Source organism: Carettochelys insculpta, chromosome 13 (assembly GCF_033958435.1).
Source record: "Carettochelys insculpta isolate YL-2023 chromosome 13, ASM3395843v1, whole genome shotgun sequence".
In the NCBI taxonomy this organism is placed as follows: domain Eukaryota; kingdom Metazoa; phylum Chordata; order Testudines; family Carettochelyidae; genus Carettochelys; species Carettochelys insculpta.
In genome coordinates this window covers 18897154-18922635 of record NC_134149.1, presented here as the reverse complement: position 1 = coordinate 18922635, position 25482 = coordinate 18897154, and the positions used below count along the sequence as shown (strand labels likewise).

Below are 25482 nucleotides of genomic sequence, written 5' to 3'. Positions count from 1 at the left end.
TATGCCTTATTTCATGCTGCTGTATATAGATTGTCACAAAATAGGGATGTCATAGTTCTTACTTTCCAAACTTAGTGCAGTTGCTGTAATAGATATCCCCTCCAGGGTTCCAGGGCAATTCTGAATGGTGATAGTTGCTAAAATTCAGCTTGTGGAGGTCCTTCATATTTGTAGGCTAGCCAGCTGCAGTACCCTCCAGCCTTTCTGAAAGGTGATATTTTGCATAGCATTGCCGGACAGCTGAGTTAGAGCACAAACTGGATAATCAGGCTGACACCTGCTATAATGTTGGGTGGGGGACTTCACTGCTTCTACACAAACTAGGCAGTGTTTTTGACTTTGAGTGCTCTGAGATTTCTCTCTCATTTGTAGTGGATATCCTGTCAACTGAATGATGCAGAAATACAGTTTTCTAGGGGCTGTTCTGCATGCATCTAGATAGGTGCATTGTCCTAAATAAAAACATTACAAAATTGAGAGACTGCAGAACACTGTGTGCTCAGGTGATTTTTCTACTGAGAGTCGGGGGGAAAAAAAGAATTAAGTCATTTTCACTTCTCCAAAGGTACCATTGGTGTAATAGCCATTCCTAGAGACTGTAAATCTGATAGAATGAAAGATTTTTCTCTCTTGACAATTAATTCTCTTCAGACACTTTAATTCCTTTCAAACCTCAGTGACTGGACGCACCTTACACAAAATAGTTTAAGCAAAGATGATTCTACACACGTGCCCAAAATTCCTACCAAGGTAAAAGGGAAGTTGTCTCAGTGAGTCATCACTCTGACAGGAGTATTCTTGAGTCCATTGTCTATTTCAATAGGACCTTCTTAAAGAGGAAAGAGAGGTTTGGGTGCCTTTTCATTCTCTGTTCTCCTAGTTTCTGTCTCGTTCCTATTTGGATTCTCACTTCTGCATTCAGCTTGGCAGCTCCAGACTTGTCACTCAAATTAACCAAAGCTAGTCCTCTGTAGAAAGCTCCAGATGGCATAACTCTAACAGTGCTGCCACTACAGTGACTTAACTATAGAATTACTTCCTTCATCTTTTGCAGACAGCCACTTTTTTCACTTATTTCCATATAGCAACATGAGCAAGAGAGACAGACACAGAAATATTTGTGCCGTGTATATCACCCAAACATAATATGCCTCATTAGATCACCTTTCCCTTGAGAGTCTTTGGAGGTCATCTGTATTCAGGAGGGCAAACAGGGTATCCCCTCTTTGGGCTTGCTGTTTCTCCTGTCCAAGTCTCCCTCTTTCTGCTACTCTCTGCTTCTATTCAATGGTTGGTAACTTTCCTTTCTCCCTTCTCCTCCTTTGCCTGCCAACCCTATCCCTTCTTACTCTGTGTAAAAATTTTACACAATGAAAGTTTATAAATTTGCCCTCTTTATCGGTAAAAGAGAGAGCTGCACAATCATTGCTTCCCCTCCCATAACAATTATTTACACTGGGCTTCATAATAACAAAAGTGTTTTTATTAAGTATAAAATGTAGGATGTGAATGACTGCAAGTGAAAACAGACAGCTCAGAGTAAATTACTAAACCAAAATAATACACCAGCTAATCCTAATACACTTGAGAAATTTTCTGCGTGCAAAATATATTCCTCACGTCTTCTACCTGTTTCAGGTAAAATGCTTTAAGGCAGAGTTGATTTTTTTTTCCTGTGGCCTGGGTCTACATTGCTCTGTGTCTTTAGATTCTTTGTTTTCAAGTTTCTTCATTTATATCTTCTCAGGGTACAACAGACAAAATCTTGATTGCTTCCCATTCTTTAAGTACATTTTCTTGAGGTTAGAAGCCCTTTGTTTAGTTTCCCCATCCCTATGGAAAAATACCAGATTCAAAATGGATTCCAGTACCAGGTGATATGGTCACACGTATTTCTGGTGCCAATCACAGTTTGGGTTTACAGGAAAAATGAAACTATTCACAGGGTATTGACTTGATCACCCAGCCACTAAGTTCTTAAAGTGTCACTAATGGCTTTTACTAGAATACCTGAGCTAATAAAACAGATTTGCACTTAATTCTGTGTCACATACAGGAAAGGTACATGCACACAAATAGGATACACAGATTCAGTGGATTACAACTTTTAAAATGATATATCAGATGCAGTGTTCCCTGTAAGCTAAGTGCGTGGGCAGTCATCCAGGAGAGACTGAGGTGCCACCCAGCTGGTTAGCAAAGTGCCCACAGTGGGCAGGGTGTGTTTCTACTGGTGATGCACATCCACACATGCTCTGGTTCACCTAACAAAATTTACTCCACCCAGGGATGGAAAAAAGTAGAGGAAATGCTGGTCACATGCTGTACTTCACATAAAGCATCTTTGAGTTACATATATTCACAAGACAATTTTCATAAAGTGGGGTGAGGGCATGACACGCTACTTGTCAAATAACATTGATTTAAGGACACTCCACTTCATTTCTTTTATTAAAATGACTGTGTTATAAGGGTGCTTCTACTGCCCTTTTTTCCCCCTCCTAGAATATTGAGAATATTCAGGCAGGAGGCATAACTTGTCGCTTTACTTAAGAGGTTAGGGGTGAATAAAGTTTTAAACAAACCAGAACTGGTCAATTGCAGGTGCTCCAGCTATTTTTTGAGTCTAGTATTGGCATTAACTTCAGCTGTGTGTGAACTTAGAAATAGGCTTATTTGTGTGCATACAGTGGTTTGTTTAGCATCATTTACCGATGAAATCTAATCTTTATAAACCTAAGCTTAGTGCTCGTAATGATTTCCTTTAAAACCCTTTGAGATGTTTTTCTTCACCCACTTTTAGGTACCGTAGTGAGAAGATGACCATGAGCTACACAGAGTACCTTGCCCATCGTCAGCATCATCACTTCCAAAATGGCATTGGGCACCCCCTTCCACCATACAACCATTATTCCTGACACTGAGCCACATGACCAGTCACTGGACCTCTCTGCAGACCTCTTCCCAGGAGACCCTGCCCCTTCCTGGTCTAGCTATCTCTATTACTGTACCATTTTATGATGATAGTTTCCGTTGCCATGATGACACTTCTCCTTGGTTGGTTAAGTTCATCATGGCAACGGGTGGGAAAGCTGCATTACTACAAAGCTCCTGTAATTCTTTTTTACTGTGTCACGGTGGGTTTTTTTGCAGCATATACAACCCTTATGGGTTTTTTTATAAAATTTTAAATTTTACTTGATTAACATTGAATTATATCAAAGTTTTCTGTGACTGTGGATGGAAGGAAGAGTTTAAATGTTTAAGGATTACAATTAGGTATTTTTTTTAACATAAGATATTAATAGTTCTAACGGAATGAAACATATCAGGTATTAAGCATACATTCTCCTCTACTGCAGTAAAAGCTCTTAATTTCATGTAGCTAAATACATGAGCTTCAGATCCCAGTACTTAGACAAAATTAGAAAGGTGATGCTACTTCAAATGAAGAGAAACTGTTACACCAAGGTTAAGAGGCAATGACAGCATTTATCTCAGAATCTGTTGGTCTGGTTGATTACAGATTTAGTGTGCTTGATCCAGGTGGGTATGAAGTACCCTCAAAAAAAAAACTCCTCCTCATAGGGGAATTGAGGGCATTCTGCCCCTTTCCGGCTCAGCCACCAAATTAGTGTTTGGAATGCACAGAATATGCCTTCTGACCATCTCAAAATAGGAGTCACTTTGTTTTAATAATGGTGGGTGAGTAGGCAATGTTATGTTAGAAAAAAAATAGATTTAGAGTTGTGCCTTGTATCTAGGACATAAATACAGTTACATAAAAATCATAGGAAGAACTATATTAAAAGTATGGGATAACTTAGCAAGCCATGCTCAGTTCCCTACTGAGCTGGTGTGGATCATTTCTAAACTGGGATTCTTTCACAATATGCTTGCACAAAGAATCTCTCCTCTCTCCCCCATCTTTTTTCAGTAGCTGGTTTCCTAAATTGTGTTAAGTCATGATTAGCCAGATAACAATTAACTGCTGTTTTAAGAAACAGCGTAGGTGTTGAAGAAAGAGCACAGGACATATATGCTATGATTTCAGAAGTCTTCAGTTGTTACAGAAATGATCCTGGAGAGTTGGAAATACTGTGAAATAATTCTGGTAACTTTTTCGCACAAAGCACCAGTAGGAATTCATTTCCTGCATTGCTTAGAATTTTATTTTATTTTATTTTACAGCTGTAGTAACAGAGATGGGATTTATAAATGGTATGTGTGAGAGAGCAGCAAGCCTGGAACATTTTAGATCCTATTGTCTCCTTACTTCATGTTGCTGTAGAACTCCCATAAACACTAGTAGTAGTGTACTGCATCTTCAGGAAGACAGTATACCCCATGCATCATAGAAAAAGTCCCTCTATGTAAGGGTGACTAAAAAGCGTTAAGCAGAAATCTCCAAATGTCAAATAATGGATGTTTGTTTATAAAACAAAATATATATACTGAACAGATGAGAGAAATAAAATGGAGCTAATAATACTTTTGCTGTTGCGAATGGCAAACTACCAGTTAATCATTCTAAAACATCTGTATCCCAAAAGATACTTGGGTAAATTGTTATTCTCGTGTATAAGATGAGGCAGGTTTTGCTGGGTTAGTTTTAAGGTGATTTTTTAGAAGGTCTTTAGTATTCCTTCATCCACAGCATGTGATGTCCAAATGTTAATGCTTTCAGTTATGATGCCTTAATTTATAAGCAAACAAGAGGGCCTGAAAATTCAGTAGCCAAGAGACATGCCAGGCAGACACTGCAAAAATCAACAGATCTTTATAGAGAGGAGGTTTTGGATGAAAGTCTTGTTTCTACTTAGGGAACATTTTAAAATGAATTAGCTTTTAAGTGGAAACTGTGAACAAGTGGCTACTTGATCAAAAGCTTTTTCTTGCCCTTATAGGGAAACTGAGCACAAGCTGAATAATATTGTCTGCTGCAAAAAAAGAGAAAAAAAAATCACTCACCCCATCTTTACCCATCATCTCGTTACAGCACGCTCATGCTTCTGTATGAGCTCATTGTTAGAAATTTTTTAAAAAAGATCTATTATATATAAAAATATATATGTATTTAAAGGTGCTAATCAACCTTGAACAGGTCACGTGACTGGTCATGCGGACTCTAAAATCATATCAGATTTTTTAAAAATCCTCGATATATGCAGATGTTATACAGAATTTCTTACCAGTGTAATAATGATATACTGATGAAATAAACGATCCTGCAGGTTTTGAAGGACAAGGTCAGCAATACTTCCCATCATGGCTTGGGGGGTTAAAAAAAAGGATAGTTTTGTCTCCTTTTTGTACACAGCATAATGCACAATGCATTTTTGTCTATCTTTCAGTAGGTGTTGCTTAAAACGAATAGTTCAAAGAGTGGTATACACATTGCAAAGGTGTGCTTTAAAATCAGTTAATATCCTGTGCCCTTCTGGACCAGTCTTGTCATTCATTTTAAAAAAAATAGCTGTTGCAGATATGTGGTCAATCAGTTTTCTATGAGACACAGAAATACACTGCTTTTTTCATGGCTACAATAATCAGATTTATCATCTTTGTTTCTGTGGCTTCTGTCTCTTCCATATATAAGTTCCGAGCTGTTTAGTAAGTTTCATATGTACCTACAGATGAATAAATGTACATGTATTTCACTCAGACATGCCCTGGGACAGAATGGGCCTGTTTTTCTAAACCTGATCAAGAATAGTGTGTTAAATAAACTTCATGAATGTTCTTATTCAATTACACTAATAGCCTGGTTAGATATAGCACTGGGTAAATATTTTGATTTTAGGTGCTTTATGAAGTTAAAATAGAGTGAAGTAGTTTAGTATTTTAAGTTAACATTTTAGCTTTGGAGACTCACTCGTCAGTTTGTTTTATTCCATTCAAAAGGCTTTGTCAGTTTAAAGTCTCTTCCTCAGATCCCCAGTGCTCTTAGCTGTTAGACGGCAAGCCCCTTGAAGTATGACTGAGCAACAAGTGTGTGTGACTTAAAGTGGCCTTCCTTCTGCCCCAGATTTGGCTGTTGCACTGACTCCCCTCCCACACCTCTCCACCAGTCCTAGTCACAGCACATGGAGAGCATAGCAGTGAGTTTTGTGACCTGTTGGTTGATGTTAATCAAGGCACTTGATATGGCACACCCTGACATTTGTATACTGACCTCTTTACTTGTCTTCAAATGTGCGGGTTTTCGAAACTGTCGTCTGGAGTAGGTTACATCTCTTGTGTGTTAGATCGAACCAAAGAAGCCTCCAGCCATGCCCAAATGCTGCTCCTAAAGCCTGCCTTCCAGTCCTTACAAAATCCCTGCAGGATTAAATGTTAACTTTTTTATTTTTGTACAGTTTCTAACTGATTTTTGCTAGTGATGTTAATTGAATTATGTTTATTTGAGGAGTCTGAGTACCTCCTTCATTTAAATAAACTGGTGACTTTCCTTTTATGTTGAAATAAATATAGAAACCCTAAGTGTGCCTCTCAGATTTAAGGGTTTCTGGTTACATTTATTCTTAAAACCAGCAATGATTCTTTACATACAAAGATATGTTTTCCTTGGGTTTTTTTATTACTGTTAAAAAATAAAAACCTCTTTCTTTGCTCTGGATCCAGTAACTGCGCTGGTACATAAACGCACTGAAAAGACAAACTTTTGTAACAACTTATGACTGTTTTTGTATATCACAGTTGATTCTTTTCAAATATTTGGATCTAGTTTCTAAGTTATTTTAGTGTTTTATATGTTACGAAAAAAATTACTTTGAATTGTTCGCCAGCATAATGAGTTATCTGGAATGCAATGGTGACACATGTAAAGGGCTTTGAGCTACCTGGAGTAGCTTAAAGGGCCCCTATTTTTTCCTTTCTTTGTAACTTGATTATTGATTACAATAATATCACAGATTACCTGAACCCCTTTCCATTATAACTAGATCCTCCCTTCCAACATTTAATTGCTATTAGTGTGAAGAAACTGTTGAAAAGGGCATTTTAATATGAGTATGGCTTAAAAAGGTTTAAAAAAAAAAGAGGAAAAAGGAAAAAAATATACATAGAAGGTTATCCGTGGGTCTGTGAGATATGGCTGTGGAAAGATATTGTAGTAGTTTTAACACTATTGTTCTTACCTTTTAAATCATTTACCCAATAAAATAAGGAAAAAGAACCACTATTTCCTGTTCTTGTATTTCTTTGCTAAATTGTGTGGTGTGCTCATTTACTTTTTTGAACATTTGAAATTAAAGTTCCAAACAGAAATACGGGTTTTAATTCTGTACTTGGAGATATTTTGTTCAAGATGAAGTTGGTCTGTTCCTTTTCCCAGCTAGCAGAATAGACTGGGCACACACTAGTTGGTTATATCTGTGGTAAAGAGAAACTGAAAATAACTCCCAAGTGATGTCACCTGTGCTAACACAGAACATTCATAGCTCAGTTTACTTTGTGCCCACCACTTCCACTGTTTTAAATCAAATCTAGGATGAGGTGGAGTCTATTTTTCAGCCTGCTTACACTAGTACCTACAAGGATGTTCCATTGCTGTACTCTATATATTGTGGAATTCAGTGCTCGATTGAGATTTCTTCCCATTTTTGTGCATTGGCTGCTTCCAAATGGTAATGTTCATAGTGCCCACCAGACAGAAAAGTAAAACAATGTTCAGGAAACCCTATCCAAAGTATCAAATTTTGCCTTAAATTTCAGTTGAAGGGAAACTGTCCTTCCTTTTCCCCCACCTTATGGGGTATTCCCTTCAGAGAGGAAAAAATCTTGGGATTCCCTCACATTGAGAACTCACTTTGCAACAAGTCTTAATTTACACATTGTAAAAGTACAGGTTGCATCTCCTAAAATCACCACTCCCTGCTCGAGCAGGATCAGGGATGTTCCTAGACCAGAGAGCTTCGGCAGGAGGGTGAGCCAGCAGACCCAGGGATAGAAAAGGGGTGGGGGTGGGGTAACTGTGCAAGACTGGAGTGTGGGTGGCCATGGTGAGCTGCATCCTGAAGGTGGGGGAGCCAGCAGGGGAAGCCATGGCCAGTGGGCATTAACCTCGTCTGGTCCAGCAAGCTCCCTGTTCAGAACCACTCAGGTTTTGAGGTTGCCAGACCAGGGAGGTCCAACCTGCAGCTATGGTCATCAGCTAGGAGACATGCTGTGTTTTATAATCAAAATATATAGTTAGTTTTCTAAGCTAAGGTACTTCATTGGGGTTACAGTGCTATGAACAGCTCCACCTGATGGCTGTGTAGTGTAAAATTTGAGCTTTAAAACAAAGGAGGCTTCTGCACTTGGAAGATAAGGAGAAATAAACCAGTTGTAACGGATCACAGAACACAAGTGCCAACTTCAGAGAAGAAACGGTAACGAGTAAGTTTTTTTTTAAATCACCTTATATTTTTGAAAATTGTGACTAACATCAAGCAGCAAATCTGTTTTTAATACATTGTTTCTGTAAAGGATTAAGCAACACTACCATAAAAACAAGAAGTCCTGGGGCACGTTATAGACTAACATTTATTGTCGCATAAGCATTTGCATCTGACAAAGTAGGTCTTTGCTCCCAAAAGCTTATGCTCCAATAAATCTATTAGGCTATAAGGGGCCACAGGATGTCATTGTTTTTGCAGATAGACTAACACAGCTACCCTCTAACTGTACCTGAAAACAGTTTAATCCCATCCCCCCAATTCCCAGATGTTTAATAGCTTGAAAATTGGCAGGAACACTTTGGCAATATCCATTAGCTGGAAAAAAAAAAAAGTTTTATAGACCCCCTCCCTGGTTGTGTGTAGTAGTGGGGAAGTAATGGAGTGACTGATCTTGGCACAGGGCAAGCGTTTTTTTGTTTGTTTGTTTTTTTAAAACCTTATACACAAATACGCACTTTTTTAATATTCTTGGATTGATGTCTTGATTGCTACTGCTAAACTCAAAACTCACTCCATAACTATATTCCCCTCACTCTGCCCCCCACGTACACAGGTGATGCTCTGGAAGTCAACACCATCCTCAACATACCTCACTAAAGCTTCGCTCTTGGCATTTACCAGATTTGTCACCTGTAAAAAGGCATTTTTACACTGAATTGTTTAGTGTTTTCTCCTATGACTTAGGCTCAATTAGTGAAGCACATAGGCTTTTCTAAACTGCATTATTCAAGTAGAGTTTCACACTCCTTTTCTTTATGGTAATATTCCCAAAGGGCACATGCTGTAAGTGTGATGAACTCATAGTTGGCTATACTTTCCAATGAAAAACACACCACAACTTGATCACTGCTTCAATTTATGAAGCAATGAAAGTCTGTGGTACTGAGAGTTAAGGCCACATTTCTTGGGTGACAAACATTTGCTTGCAAATACAAACTGCAACTGATTTACAATTATAGCTGCAGCAATTAGTGGTAGGGAACAATTTGATTAATTTTAGCCCCTTGTCTGAGTTTTTATTCAGTCTTCCAGCTTTGTAAATTTGTTTGCTTCTCATTGGCTGTGTCTACACTACAAAAAACTTCCAAATTTGGGAAAATGTATGCAGACTCTGTTGGCTACTTCAAAGTAGTATCTAACTTGGAAATTTAGTTCCTAGTGTAGACACACCCATTCACTTCTGCTGGAATCTACTCTCTTGGCTTGAGGTATGTTTTCACAGTATTGGCACCAATGGTTTCTATCTTCACACATTGGCTATGTCTACACTAGCCCCAAACTTCGAAATGGCCATGTAAATGGCCATTTCGAAGTTTACTAATGAAGCGCTGAAATACATATTCAGCGCCTCATTAGCATGCGGGCGGCCGTGGCACTTCGAAATTGACGCGGCTCCTTTTTGAAAGGACCCCGCCTACTTCGAAGTCCCCTTATTCCTGTGAGCAGATGGGAATAAGGGGACTTCGAAGTAGGCGGGGTCCTTTCGAAAAGGAGCCGCGTCAATTTCAAAGTGCCACGGCCGCCCGCATGCTAATGAGGCGCTGAATATGTATTTCAGCGCTTCATTAGTAAACTTCGAAATGGCCATTTACATGGCCATTTCGAAGTTTGGGGCTAGTGTAGACACAGCCATTATGACTGTTCATCCCACGACACAGCATAGATTCTGTTCCTTCAATGGATGAAACCCACAGTTCACGATGGTCACCTGGTACTATTTTAAAAAAAAAAAAAAAATGCGTGATTTATCATGGTTTTTCCATGAACATTATTTGCAAGCAGCCTGTCATATCATTCACATGATTGAACGAAGGAGGCTAAACAGCTTTTGCAATCAAACCGCTGCTCAGGAAGCATGGGGATTTTTTTTTTTTAAAACTAATAATTAAGAAATAAAACAATCTGCAATGACAAAGTTAGGACTTCTTCCCCGACCCCACTGCAGCTCAGCAGCAGTGACAAAATGTTGCAGAATAAAATGCCCCAAAATGTTTTAGGTTGAAATCTGGGCACAAGTCCATTCCATACCTTTTAATTCTTCTGTGAAAAATAGTGGAGCTTGAGTGACACCACAGAAAATTGGGAAGAATGCTTTACCACTTTGATGGGGCGGGGGAACAGAGGTAGGCAGAATGTAACTAATGAAATGTGAAAAGTTTTAAAAAACATTTTCTCCATTGGTGAAGGTGTACTTTCTACCCATTGCTTGTGGCTAGGGGAGGTTTAAAAAGTGACTGGAGAGGAAGGTGTTAAGTGGGCTCATTTCATTCCCTTGTGGTCTAGTGTAAGAAATAGTGGTTTAATGGAAGATGTTCCCTTTTCTTACTTATGATTAGTTATAATCAGGAACCAGATTGTTCAGGTACACTCAGGACTTGGTGTAACTAAAATGACAAAACTGCTCCCACACACAGTAGAAGGTATTTATTCCTTTAATTAAAGATTTAACAACTATTTGCCCAATGAGCAGGATCTCAGTTAGGGACCAACTAAACGAGAACAAAATACAAAAAAACCAAGTACACAAATATACCTCTTATCTGCAAATGTTACCTGATAACCACATTTTAGCACAATTAAAAAGTTACAAAATGTAGAACACTTTTACAAATTACTTTGAATAACAGCAGAGTTGGCGGATGAGTTCCCACACTGCTCCCTGGCTCCAGCCTCTACCTGGATAATTTGGTGGTTGGAACCAAGGGCTGAGTAACTGGAACTGCACATATTCAAAGACAGCTTTGTACCTTTGCCCAGTGCGTGAAGCACTTCCAGATGCCTGGCACAGCATGACGAACACACTCACCGCCCTCCCTGCTGCATGAAGGGCACCGTGACTTATAATAAATGCAAAAATAAAAAAAGGTATAAAATTGACCATTGAGAAAAATAAAGCCATTTTAAAATAGTTCCGTTGTAACTAAACAGTAAGAAGAAAACAGATTTACAGCAATATCACTTTGAGCACAGGGTCACAAAAGAATTTACAGGTTCATTATGAATCTTGTCACTAATTAGAATAAAACACAAAACACAGTTGTCTTTACCTTTATGAACATTCTTTTATGGGCTAATAGCAGGTGTCCCTTTGAATTTCTGACCTTAAAAAACTAGGACAACTAACATTCCAAATATCACAGCTGTATTCTGCAGTGTACCTTTAGCCCCCTGCTTTTAAAATAATTGTGGGAAGTTCATCTAGTAAAACAGCAAATACAAGTGACTACAACAAGAAAAACTGCACACCTATAATTTTTTCTTTGTGTAGCTACAAGTGACTAAGAAACCAATGCCTGGTTTTACAGACAAGACTTGGGACAGAATCAAGTACTTAAACAACTGCAAACGGCTGTTTTCAAAAGGGAAAGACACTTAAGTTTTACAAAACATTCAGTTATCAAATATACAGAAATATCAAAACCCTGACTGAGGTACAAACAGAGGGTAATACAGCTACACTGAGGTACTCTATAACCTTAAAGTGCACAACTGAATGACTGCTCATGTCCCCCAGCTTCAGCCAAGCGCTTTGCCTACAAGAAGCATTTGTCAAGCACTAAGTCGTCAAACTAATACCAAGTCTAGGAGTGTATGTTGGGTCTATGGCCTTACATCCATTAACATATTAGACATTTTGAATATGACTAAACTGTTTCTCTCATAGGCTGGAGACTAACAAGATGCAAATTCATCTTTGGTGTTTGAAGTCCAAGGTGGTTAAGTGTCAGATGGCCAAAAACAAATTAATGGTAAACCACCACAGGTGAGGGGGGGAGGGTGTCTGAACCTTTGAAAACTAACACTAGCTGTGTCCTTGTACCACTGAAAACCTTGGCACCAAAGTCTATTACCATGCACTGGCTGCTGCCCAACATTATGTGATGGGAGGGGGACAAGGAGAATTACCGTCTTTAGTTCAGGTTTCTCAGTTTGAGCATAAACAAACTGTGTGACCAATAAACTTAACTGTAGCTACTAATGGCTCCTCCTGTACAGAGGAGAAAACGGCAGAGTTCGGTGTGCTCAGAAAGGCCAGCTCCATTAATCAGAGCACGTCACTAAATAAAGCTAACTTTTAAAAGGCAATTTTGCCTTCAACATACAAGAAAGTTCTCAACTGAGGCTATGTCTACACTAGCTCCCGCCTTTCAAAAGGGGATGCTAATGAGGCACTGCCATGAATAAGCAATGCCTCACTAGCATAATACCAGCCACAGCGATTTGAAAGTGCTGCTTTTGAATTGTACACTGCCTGTGTAGATGGGGACTTTTCGAAAGGATCTCCCCAGTCTTCAAAAGCCCCTTATTCCTATTTGATTTTAGGAATAAGGGGCTTTTTGAAAGGCCCCCGTCTACACTGGTGGCACGCGATTTGAAAGCAGCACTTTCAAATTGCAGCAGCTGCCGTTATGCTAATGAGGCACTGCATATTCATAGAAGCACCTCATTAGCACTTGCAGAAATGTGTCATTAGCATCCCCCTTTTGAAAGGCAGGGGCTACTGTAAACATAGCCTGAGAGGGACACAATCCCCAAAACAAGGATGCACTGGTAAATAAAGTTAGGCTTAGTGCGGGATTGATTTTACTGGCACAATCACTAGCCAGTTACATCTCTATCTCAGCATGTGAGACTGGATAGATGGATGACCTGTAGAGGTCCCTTCCAGTTTTACATTTCTATGAGTCTCTCTCCCCTTTTTAGGCTCCCCTCCACCTTTTTTTTTAAATAAACTACCACTCCCAATTGACAAGTCAACCACTTAAAAATGGAAAAAACACAACACTAAAGACCACAAATTGCTTTCCTGTCACTGGAGGTCTGAATAGTATGAAGAATATCCTCAGAGTGAAATCTGTTAGTTATCAGCACCAGGAGTGATTTTTTTTCCCGCCTTGGTAATGGCCATGAGGTTTCACATGTGAACTAGTGGAAGACTAAGTGATCTGAGAGAGGCAGCTCAGGTGGTGAGAAGCAAATGATCCGTTCCGCAGTCACTCACCTGGTGCTTGTCTCTCCTTTTCACACTTCCTAGTCACCTGGCTTCACCTCTTCATTTCCAACATAAACAGAAGCCACCCAAGGATCCTCATCTCTATTATAAATGCCCATAAAACCCACCTGTTCAAAAAGGGAAACAAGTCTTCCACATGGGATAGTTTAGTTTAGTTACTTGTCCTGCTTCTGGCTAGCCCACTATCATCCAAACCAACATCCTATGAGCTGAATTATCCCCAGCTGTCTTCTGCACCTTACAGGCTGTGTCTGTTGTATGAGATCAGCTGAAGAATGAAAGTCAGATATTTGCAACACACTGACTGCTCTAGGGGTGTCCCCTACTTTAACTACATTGGCTCAAAATTGCCATTCCTGCTCCTAAATGTTTAAACTAGCCAAAAGAGCTACAAATGCAGCACTTCAAACATGGAGAGAGCACACTTTGAGCTACATATCTGAAATTCCTCACTAGCCTCATTATTTAATCATAAAAGACTGGTGGCCTTAAGAGAGGTGTTACTGTTATTAGAAAGCCCTGACCCACACAGCTGTATTCAGGAAGTGCTGTATTTTCAAAAATATTAAGTGGTTTTTAAACTTGGGGGGGGGGCTGCTGCTGTTCTGACCGTAGCTGCCAAAATCAGTCACCAGCCACAGAAATTTTTTAAAAAATGGTTAGAAATAGGTAAAATTTAAAAAGAGAAAAACCTTAAATCCAAGCAGCAGTGCCAGTGTTGAAAGTATGGCCATGCCTGTGGTAACACCAATGGTCTCTTAAATATGCTTCTTTGTGGTTACAGCAGGGGTATCTGGCCTACAGCAGTTTTATAAAGTACTGCTAGATAACTAAATAAATACAAATAAACTTGATACAAAGAGAATGGGAGCAAGGGCTGTATGATTTAATGCACCTGTTCCTATGAGATCATAAATATTCAAATAGGGGGCACTGCATAATATTGATCAATATGTACATTAGGACCCAACCCTCCAATATGCTGAGTACCCAAGATGAAATCCTGGTCCCATTAAAATCGATGATCAAAAAATCTCCACTTGTTTCATTGCAGCCAGGACATCATACCCTGCAGTCCCACTTACCTCAAGAGGAGTGGCAGTGAAGTTGTTTTGATGAGCGATACTAACTGTGCGCTTAAGTGCTTGCAGGATATGAGCCTGAGAGCCACACTGTAAACAGATATTCATTTCGAGTATCAGGGGCTTAGCTCTCAAAGGCGAACTCCTGCTTCAGACTGAAGATAGGGAGCAGGAACATGCATTTTGTTGGTCTGGGTAACAATTGAAAATTGATCACAACTGTGCAATTCAGTTAATTTGCCCTTTTATCCAGTTATGGCACCATAAGTTACTCATAATATTTAATACATATCACCAGACACAATGTCCAGAAAAGGATTTATAAATTACAATGGCATTAGGCGTGTCCTTTCAATCTGTATTCTAAAGATATATATTTTATTAAAAAGAGTGAAACTATCTAGAGAAGTCATTTGTGATCTCTCCCCCCCATCACAATTGGCCTTTGTAAAAACTCAAAAACAAAATGCACTTTTATAACTTTTTATAATTTTTCTAGGCATTCAGCTCTCGAGGTATAAATGGCCGTCTCTTAAGTTAAGAACACGACCACAGGGTGATTCAGCTGAAGGAAAGGTATGGTGGCTCTGTGTATTATTACAGCTATGGCAATGCAACATGAACAATCTAGAAATCACTTTTTGCAGCAAATTCCTGTGATGCAGTTCTGAAATGCAACCACCCTAAACTCAGGTTTCCAAAATTAAAAAGTACTCTGTCAAGATTTTCCGCCTTTCTACTTTTCTGTATAACATCTTAATAGTGTACAATGGATACAATTAATTTGTTTTTTCCCCACTTGCACAGGTTCCTTTTTACATTTTTGCATGAAGTGTTTGTAATAAGTTTAATTAAATCAGTGCAGCCCCCTTCTGTGGAGGCAGTTACACCAGTACAAAAATCTTTCCAACCATACTAGTTTTTTTTCTGGTAAATGAAAAAAGATATGCTCTGATATAAGTGCCACCATGACCAGTCTAGAGTTATACCAAATTAATTTAAATCACTGCATAGATGGTAAGTAGACTCTTAGAGAATGAAAGCAGAATAGCAGTTTCTCGTTGATTCGCTACATACTGAACTAATGCTACTCAATACAGAACACTGGGCAGACTTTTTTTTAAAGCATGACATGAAATTTAAAATTCTTTACAGGATTTTGTTATTTGTTTCCTTCATCTACACAAGTTTGACAATGTCCCTTTAATTCATGTTCTTCTCTGTTCAGGGGCAACTTGAAGGATGATGTGAAACTTCACCCCTCACAATTTACACCCTACTTAATGTTTTAAAACAACTATTTCCACCTGATGTTTGTCATGCCTTCAATTCAGAGCCTCCTCAAATGTGTTAAATGTGCTGGACTCTAACTGCACAGAAGATGATCCAGGGCAGCCAAGAAAAAATAATCCAATTTAAAAAATAAAATTTACAAATCTATTTTTAATTATTCATATTGTTACCCATTATCTTCAACCAGCTTAAAATAGGGCAACAGAACCTCCCTAATTCACACAAATGACTGGGAGACCCACAACATGTTGTTTCACTTACTGACTTGCACAAGTCAAATGATGCACATTAAGCCAGTTTGATGCATTGCAAAACATGCTTGGTTCCATTTGGACAAGCGCTGTTGTAATTCAGCTTTTGCTTATACTTTATAACGTAATCAGTAAATGTACAGAAGGGTACGTACTGAAAAACAATGAAGTACAGATAAGGAAACTGTACTACCAAACTCTTTGCTGGGACACAGAGAGCCTGCCATTTTCTGGGTAATTATATAGTTGTGGAATAGTGAGGTTCCTTTATAATCAGCATAAAATCTGTAAGAAAGAAACATCAATGTCTCCTAGAATAAGGCCACTAATTTTGCCATTGGCTATGGGCAGTGAAAAACAGCAGCTGAAAGAAGAAAACCCTCACTCTATTTCAGAGATCTTTTGAGGCAAGAAACATCGAGAGGGCAAGGGGGAGGGAAGCAGACATGACCACTAACACGCTGTCCTTTCATTCTCCTCTTTCTTCTCCAATATAAATACAGACACCTCTGTTCCCTGTAAGGGCTACTCCCAGGGAGCAACTTCAGTCTATTTTCTTAGCTGGGAGTCTGAGCAAATCCACACTGTATTTAAAGATGGGGACAGCATTGTAGAACAATATTACAAGTTTTCCATGAGCCATAGTCATGAGAGTCTGATGTCCAGATGCCCATATTCGATACCAGGGCCCATAGAAAGGATCCGAGATTGCTGGGCATAACATGTTGTTCAGATTCACTTCCGTGACCTGGGGAAATGGACAATGACAAATTTAGAAATCTATCTTATCTTGTGCTGTATTGACTCAGACACCCACAATTGGAGTTTCCTGCTTTTCCTAAAAATCTAAGGAATCAAGTTAAGAAGTTGGCAATTCTCAGTCGCCTGCGTGTTCAGAACATGGTCAAATTTTCAAAAGAAAGGAAAGCAGTTTTGTACTCAATGTGTATGCAACTGCACATCTAATCTCTGCATGATGAAACATATGTGTGATGGGGAGACTGATTATAAGTGCAGTAAACTCTTCCATATCCAGTAGCCCTGGACCCAGAGGTTGCTGGATATTCAAATGTTTTGGATAATAGAGAGGTAGACCTAGCAATGCATAACACTAAAGAAAAACAAGATTAGATATTAAGAAACAAAAACATATAGAGTACTTTATTTACCAACAACAGTAGTAGTGTACACTGTAAACTTACACTGTATTTACTGTATTTATTTGTATTTACTTTGACTATACTGTACTTACAAAAAACATAACTAAAATGTATTTATGGCTAAAATGCTGGTTATTTGAGAGTTCTGGATAACAGAATGCCAGATATGAAAGAGTTCTCTGTATCAGTGTATGCCATTGCCCAATTTGAGCACCTAATTGCCTCTGTGTATTAAGCACCCGTTTGCACCTAAACACACTGAAACTTTGGCTCAAATGTTTACTTTATGAGTAGTCACTTACCAGTCCCAGAATCTGCAAGATGCTAAAATGATAGACAAACATCAGCCCAGTAGATAACAGAGCCCACCAGAAATTGGAAAGTGGCTCTGGAGTGTAGATACCTTAATAAAAAAATAAAAAAAAATAAAAAAGCATATTAATATTGAGCTGAATTACTGTGATTTCCCCAAGTGCTCTAATAATGGTCTTTTTTTCCTCCACAGGGATATCTGGGTACCTGGCTATAGTTGATGATGTAATTAACTTTTATGATAACGAATAGGTAAGGGAGCCTTACTTTTCACCTGAAATATTCATCTTTTCCCCTCCTTCTGCTCTGGTGTTTGGGGGTGGAGGTATTTGCTCATTAACTCTCATTAATCCTGCTTGTTTTCCACTAAAATGGGATTTCTCTTGGTCACAGAAGCCAACAGGGTTAATTTTACTCCATAAATATACAATCTGATTTTCAGGGGTACATCAAACATTCAGGTATCTCACAGTGTTTCCTGTAAGCTGAGCACTTGAGCAGCTGCTCAGGAGAGATTCAGGTGCCACCCAGCTGATTACAAGTGCGCCCACAGCCACCCACAGGGGGCAGCATGTGCATCTATTGGCGGTGCGCATCTGCACATACCTTGGTGTACATAACATTTATTCTGCACGTGGATGGAAAAAAAATTAGCAGGAACCCTGATTACACCCGTTGGAAGCAGGTTTTACCACTTTGCACAAATAGAACTAAAGTAAGTTAACCACAACATAACATGTTAAATCACTTCAATGGCAATTACACTCAATATGTGTGGATGTTACTGAATTACTTCCTGACAATTATGTAATTACCTTGCACCACCACTGCACAGTATGGACAACTGTATAAACACCCCTCACTTTCTAGTGTTGCCAGGTGTCCAGTTTTCAACTGGAACACCCGCCTGAAAAGGGACCCTGGTGGCTCTGAGTAGCACAGCTGACTGTACCACTAAAAGTCCAGCCAGCAGCACCGCAGGGCTAAGACCCAAGGAGGGGGCGTGGCTCTATGCATCTCCCCCACCTTGAACGCTGGCTCTGCAGCTCCTATTGGCTGGGAACTGCAGCCAGTGGGAGCTGCAGGGGCAGTGCCTGCAGGCAGCATGCAGAGCCCTTCTCGCCTCCACCTATGACCCAGACATACTAGCCACTTCCAGGAGCTGCCTGAGGTAAGTGCTGCCCAGCCTGTACCCCCATCCCCTCTTGCACCCCTCTACCCCTGCCTCAGGTTAGAACTCCCTCCTGCACCCCAATCTCCTGCTCCAGGGCAGAACTCCCTCCCACATCTGAACTCCCTCAGTCTCCATCCCCTTGTGTACCAGAACCCTGAGCCCCGTCCCACACCTCAGCCCAAGCCCTGAGCCCTCTCCTGCACCTGAAGTCTTTCACAGGGCCTCCACCCCAACCACCTGCCTGAGCCCTGAACTCCCTTCTGCACCGCAGAGCCTGCAGCCCAATCTCCCATCCCACACCTCAGTGAAAATGAGTAGGGGACGGGGAGAGCATGCAATGGAAGAAGGAATGGAGTGAGCCAGGGCAGGGCCATGGAGAAGGGGGCAGGGCAAGGGTGTTTGGCTTTATGCAATTAGAAAGCTGGTAACGCTATCACTGTCAAGCATGTCAGCTGATGAGAGGCTGCACTCCAGATATGGGAAAGGCTGCATAAGTGTGACTGCCACGCAGAGTTTCTCTCCAGCAGAGAAACAAGTAGCTATACATTCAGCAGGATCACTGCTATTGAAAATATACCATTTCCCCTGTCGTGCATGGCTCACAAGCAGGAGCAAAACACAGTGTGTACCATGACTTCAGGGCTACAGGACAGGAAAGCATCTCGGAGTTCTCATGAAATCATTCTCAGGCACTGAGCAGCTGATATTTTTTTTTAATTTCACACCCACCAGTTGTGCTATGGTGAGAACAGAAACAGATGTGATTTCCAAAATCCTTAACATTCAACATTTTCCATTCAAATAAAATACTGAGAAGCCATAAAGAAACTACCATCTGAATCTTTTAGTTCCCCATCTGAACTTCCATTCAGTAAAAATTGTACGCTGGGAGGATATCAGAGGCAGCCCAGCATCCACACCCAATTACAAGAGGGTTACTGACCAGTTTCCAGCTCCGTTAAGTATCAAATTAAAGCAGCCAAAAAAAAAATCCATCCTACTTCTCCCCCTGCAACAATTCACAAAAAGAAGCCCTAAGTCAGTTTGTTAGCTGCCATGCACATATGGCACCTTCTCCAAGGCGTTTTAATTGCATACACGCTCCTTTCCTGTATTTCAATCCTCACTGCCATACCACACACTCCTTTCGTACATTGATTTCTACCGTCAACTTTTTCCATTATGCTGGGACGGGTTCAGCTCCTTGTGCCAAAGTACCTCTAACAGCAGGTTCATCTGAAGGTTACAACATGCTCCTCAGTACCCATGCTTTACGTTCCCTAATAGCAGAGCTGTCCCTAGTCCACTCTCAAAATAATTTGAGGTGCTCTTTTGCTATCTGTATGTCTCGCTCAACAAGATCAAAATAGTTGGATCTCTGTGCTTATCAGTACCATTAATGCACCTCTCTGCTAGGAACTCATTACTGTAATCTGCAGCACTACTGGCTCTATTTTGTCCAAAAAGCAAGGTCAATTTCAATGCTGCACCTTGGCTCAAGGAATTAGCTGTGGCTACATGGATTCTGGGTCCCAGGCAGTGGTTTCAAAGCATAATGCAATTGCTAAAATTTCTTGTCCAGTGCATGGCTGAAAGTCAGCGCAGCCTGCACAGCATCTGAAGAGTCCCAGGCTACAACCAGAATCTACAGTTAAAAGTGAACTCTCTGCTTAACTTGGGGGTGGTTCAAGGGGGAATGAACATAGAGCTATGGTGCCACTAAATTCCCATAGAAGAACAGTAAGGTATTTAGGGTTGGTGATGCCGCCTTTGCTGGGTTCGTGGACCTGGGCTTCCCCAACTGTTTTGGAGCCCTGGACGAGACTCATGTTGTGATCCAGGCTCCGGACCACAGTGGGGGTGCCTACGTAAACAGGAAGGGGTGCCACTTAGTGGTACTCCAGGCCCTGGTGGGCGCAGGGGGACATTTCCTGGACATGCGTGTGGGGTGACGGGGCAGGGCCCATGACAGCCGGGTGTTCCGGAATCTGTGGCTGGGATGCTGGATACAGGCGGGCTCCCGCTTGGGGACATCACGATGCACCCCCCCTGCCCTCCCGCATCATGGCCGACACCATGCACCCACGGCTCATGTGGCCCTATACTGGACACACCACGCCGGGCCAGGGCATCTTTAACGGTTGCCTCAACCATGCCAGGGGCACAGTCGAGCAGGTGTTTGGGAGGCTGAAGGGGAGGTTTCACTGCCTCCTCACTAGGCTGGATGTCAGCCTCCCGAATGTCCCTGAGGTCATTGCTGCCTGCTGTGCCCTCCATACCTTTGTGGAGAGCTGCTGGGAGCCCTTTATGTGGTTTATGCAGGGCTGGGCCACGGACTGGGGGGCCGGCTATAAGTAGCCGCCCACTGCCCTGTGCTGTGAGGCACAGTGGGATGGGGTCAGGGTCCGGGATGCGCTGTGCCAGGCCTTCACACAGGGCCAACCCTAACCCCCCCCCAGCCACACACCACACCACACTGCACCCTCACACACACACACACACACACACACACACACACACACACACACACACACACACACACACACACACACACACACACACACACACACACACACACACACAGAGGAAGCACCAGGGACATGGGCTAGGGTGGAAACAGGAAGCTTTATTGGGGGGAAACAAATTAACATACAATACTGAATGGAATGTGGAAACCTTCGTGTGCACAGGGGAAGTGGACTGGAGAGGGAGGCCAGGATGGGGGTTGGGTCAGCTGGTTTGAGGTGTGGGGGGCCGGGAGCCACATCGGCCATGGCCACCCCTACTGCCCTGGGACCGGAGTCCCCTGCAGGGCTGTGACAGGGCTGGGACCACGGGGAGGTAAGGCTGGGCTAGGGGTGCTGCGGGCTCTGCCCCCACAGGATACGCAGGCAGGGCCACTGGGGCTGGGCCAGGAGCACCCGCCTCTGTCAGCAGCCACTGGGCTAGCTCAAGGCACTCACCTGGCGACATGTCCGCCATATGGGTGGCGGCTGGAGGGGCAGCCGCGGAACGGGCTGGTGAGGCGGCCGGCCAGCCAAGGCCTGGAGCACAGCATCCATGCTGTTGGCCAGCTTCACCCCCACATCCCACTCCATCACCAGCCATTCCCACAGCACACCGGCCAGCTCCCGCACAACTGCCCGGTTGGCGGCCGCCTCCTCATCCACTCACGGCCCTGGGGGCGGGGGGGATGCGGGCTGGGGAGATGGGGCAGCCTCCTGGCCTTCTGCAACTGCGGCCCACTCCGGACTGCAGGGATGGCCGGCTGGCGAGGGAGCTGTGGAGACAGGAGGGGACAGGGGGATGGACTGTAAGTGCTGGCCCCCGACCCCGGGGGGGGCGGGGAGGTGTGCTGGTCTCCCGCTACGTTGCCCCCTGCCCTGCCCCTGGAGCTTGTGCAACTCTTGGTAGAGGGGGCAGTGCACAGGCTGTGCCCCCAACGGGCTGGCAGCATCACGGGCCCTGATATACGCTTGGCGCAGCTCCTTGACTTTAATTCGGATGCTGCTACCGGGGCAGTCAGGGTGTCCTCAGGCGGCAAGACCACTGGCCAGCCGGTCAAATGCCTCGGCATTGCGCTGGCAGGTTCCGATTTGATGCAGGACCTCCTCCTCCCCCCACAGAGCAAGGAGGTCCTTCAGCGCTGCCTCCGTCCAGGGGGGTCCCCTCCAGGCGCCACCCTTGCCTGGGCCCTGTGAGTCCTGGGACCCCTCCTCTGGAGCCCCTGCAGGGGGAGGGGGATCCTGCCATGCAGCCATGGTGGATAGGGGCTGCAGAGGCTGGCAGGTGCTTCGAGCAGGGGCAGTCCAGGGCAGAGCTTGTGCTGCCCCTGCTTTTGACACACACTCAGCTTCCTGCCTGGGGTTACTAGGGAGCTACTTCCTTTAAGGCAGCCAGCAGGGACCACAGAGCCCTGCCTGGGCTGGCAAGACTGTTTTCATGCTCTGGAGGGGGCCCTCCTTGGAGGGCTCCTTACTTCAAAGTAAGGAGTGCAAAGCATCTACACACATCAACTTTGAAGTTACAGGTCGAAGTACGCCACTACTCCATTCCCGGGAGTGAAGCAGTGACTTCAAAGTTAGCCTCCCTTACTTCGATGTTAACTTCAAAGAAAGGAAAAGAGTGTGTAGACACTCTGCAGGCTACTTCAAAGTAGCCCCTAACTTCAAAGTGAATTTGTATTGTAGACACAGCCACAGGGCAACAAGACTGGGGGCAGGCCCATGTAGATTAAGCTTTCATTTTTCAGGATAGAAACAAATGACAGTGTGAGAATGAAAGGTTGACTTTGGAAGCAGGATTTCTGGCCTCAGTTTTTGGCTCTGCCATAGGTATCTCATGTGACCCTGCGCAAGTAAGTTAGCCTCCTTGTGCCTGTTTACCCATCTACAGTCAACTCTTTCATATCCAGAAGCCCCAGGACTAGGAGGTTGCAGGATATTCAAATGTTCTGCATAACAGAGAGATATACCTAGCAATGCATAACATTAAAGAAAAACAAGATTAGATATTAAGAAATAAACAAAAATGTATGTAGATTACTTTATTTACCAACAGTAGTATTGTACACTGTAAACAGACTGTGTTTGCTGTATTTATCTATTTACTTTCACTTACTTACGGAAAACATAACTAAAATTTGCTTATGGTAACAGAGCCCATTATTTGAGAGTTCTGGAAAATAGAAAGATGGATATGAAAGAGTTTACTGTATAATCTATTCTAGAGATAAAGCTTTGAGCTATACTGTAGATGCCTGATATTGCTAGTTAGATACTTGAGTTATTTTATTCCGGACTTCTGATCAATCTTTGTTACTAAACACAAGAAGGCCTGAGATGAAATATTAAGTTTAAACTCATTTCATAGAAAAGAGGCCCTAACACAAAAGTCCTATAGAATTTAATAGAAAGTGAGACTCTGCGTGTAAGTACTTCAGCAAAAAAATGCCCCTACAGAATAAAATCCCATAATAGGATTCCATAGAACAGTTCTAAGTACAGTCATATGATTTTCCATTTAAACTCTATAGGTTTCTAGAGCAATTGCAGTTTTGTAGTAAACACTCCTGGCTTCATCCCTACTACACTGGACAGGACTTTTCTAGTATTCCAACCCAGCTCAGAAAGGCTCTCTAAGGACTGCTGGCAAGCAGTCACTGATTTTGCTGAATTCAAACACTGGACTATATAGTAGAACCCCGAGATACATGCACTTGAGTTGCGCATATCTCGGGTTAATGGGACTCTGAGTGGCTGGGAACTGGAGCCTGGCTCCGGGCTACCTGCCTCTCAGGGAAGCTGGGAAACTGACCAACACAGCAGTACTGGTCAGTTTCCTCTCTCCTATGAGCTGCAGACAGCCCAGATGCTGCCCACCACTCACAGGAGACAGGAAACTGAGCAGTGGTGCTGCGCTGGTCAGTTTCCTGGCTCCCCAAGTTACATGAAATTTGACTTTACATGGAGTTGCGCAAGAACACAACCTATGCATAAGTTGGGGGTCTACTGTAATATCCACACAAGCACTTCCAACTCTCTCTCATGCATATTGATATTCAAACAGGAACAACTCTGCTAAATCAGCCCAGCTACCAAATCCTGGGAACAAACTTCCTCTTGGATTTCCCAAAGGAAGGAAGCCTTTATAGTGGGGTCCCATCCCCTTAGCTAGCCCTAATCAAATGCTAGCTCTCACCAGACACCAAAGATGGGTGCTGCAGTTCAGTTCCTCTGTCAACTCTACAGCTGTATTTTATTTGTCTCTTTAGAGCCTATGGCTAGGGATACCAGGTTTCCCTGTGCTGAATACGGGACACCTGGTAACATTACTCCTATTCAAGTGAAGTTAAATGACAATCAATCATACAAACATTCAAATTGGTTTGAACCTGTGTAAGCATTTCTTCTGCCACGCCATGAATCTTCCTGTCCTGAAAGACCATTTTGAAGGCAACTGCCAGCATGAATCGATGCCACATTACTTCACACTATTGCTTTTTGATGCGTTAACTAGAAACTGGACTACAACCAACCCAGTTCACATAAGCTCAATAGCCATTAGGTAATGGGCAAGACTGAAAACTAGGGCTATCAAATAATCAAGTTAACTCACACACTTGACTCAAAATATTAATCATGATTAATCACAGATTTACTCTCACTGTAAAACAGCATGCCAGGTGAAATTTTTGTGAATATTGTTCTACATTTTCAAAATCATAGTTTTCCAATTTCAACACAAAGTAAATAGTGCTCACTTCATATTATTTCTGATTACAAATATTTGCACCATAAAAATGATAAAAGAAATAGCATTTTCCAACTCACCTCGTACAAGTACAGAAGTGTTCTCTATAGCATGACAGCACAACTTGCAAATGCAGATATATTTTGTTACATAGCCGCACTCAAAAACTAAACAATGTAAAACTAAGTGTACAAAAGTCCTATTTCTTGTTCTGCCAATCGCTAAGACAAACAGGTTTGTTTACATTTATGGGAGACACTGCTTCCCACTTTCTATTTATAATGCCACCTGGAAATGAGAACAGGCATTCACATGGCACTTTTGTAGCTGCCTTTGCAAGGTAGTTATGTGCCAGATTAAGTTAAACATTTGTATGCCCCTTCATGCTTCAGCCACCATTCTCAGAGGACATGGCTCCATGCCGATGCTTCTTTTAAAAAAAAGTGTTAATTTGTGTCTGAACTCCATTAGAAAAATATGCTCTGTTTTATCCACTTTCT

The 25482-nt window shown here is 42.1% G+C and overlaps 2 protein-coding genes across 3 annotated transcripts in view; one reads left to right on the top strand and one right to left on the bottom strand.

Moving 5' to 3' along the window:
• The window catches only part of AMMECR1 (AMMECR nuclear protein 1), a 148125-nt gene extending 140956 nt beyond the window's left edge, over positions 1-7169 (top strand). For both annotated transcript variants that reach the window (XM_075007449.1, XM_075007450.1), the window contains one exon: positions 2804-7169. In XM_075007449.1, the coding sequence (XP_074863550.1) occupies positions 2804-2918 (115 nt within the window). In that variant the 3' untranslated portion in view covers positions 2919-7169. The remainder of the gene's footprint in view (positions 1-2803) is intronic.
• A 3691-nt stretch (positions 7170-10860) lies between these two features.
• The window catches only part of TMEM164 (transmembrane protein 164), an 89985-nt gene continuing 75363 nt past the window's right edge, over positions 10861-25482 (bottom strand). Inside the window, exons 5-6 of the mRNA XM_075007451.1 lie at positions 17547-17647; positions 10861-16832 (exon numbers count right to left, since the gene is read on the bottom strand). Of these exons, the coding sequence (XP_074863552.1) occupies positions 16629-16832; positions 17547-17647 (305 nt within the window). The 3' untranslated portion in view covers positions 10861-16628. The remainder of the gene's footprint in view (positions 16833-17546; positions 17648-25482) is intronic.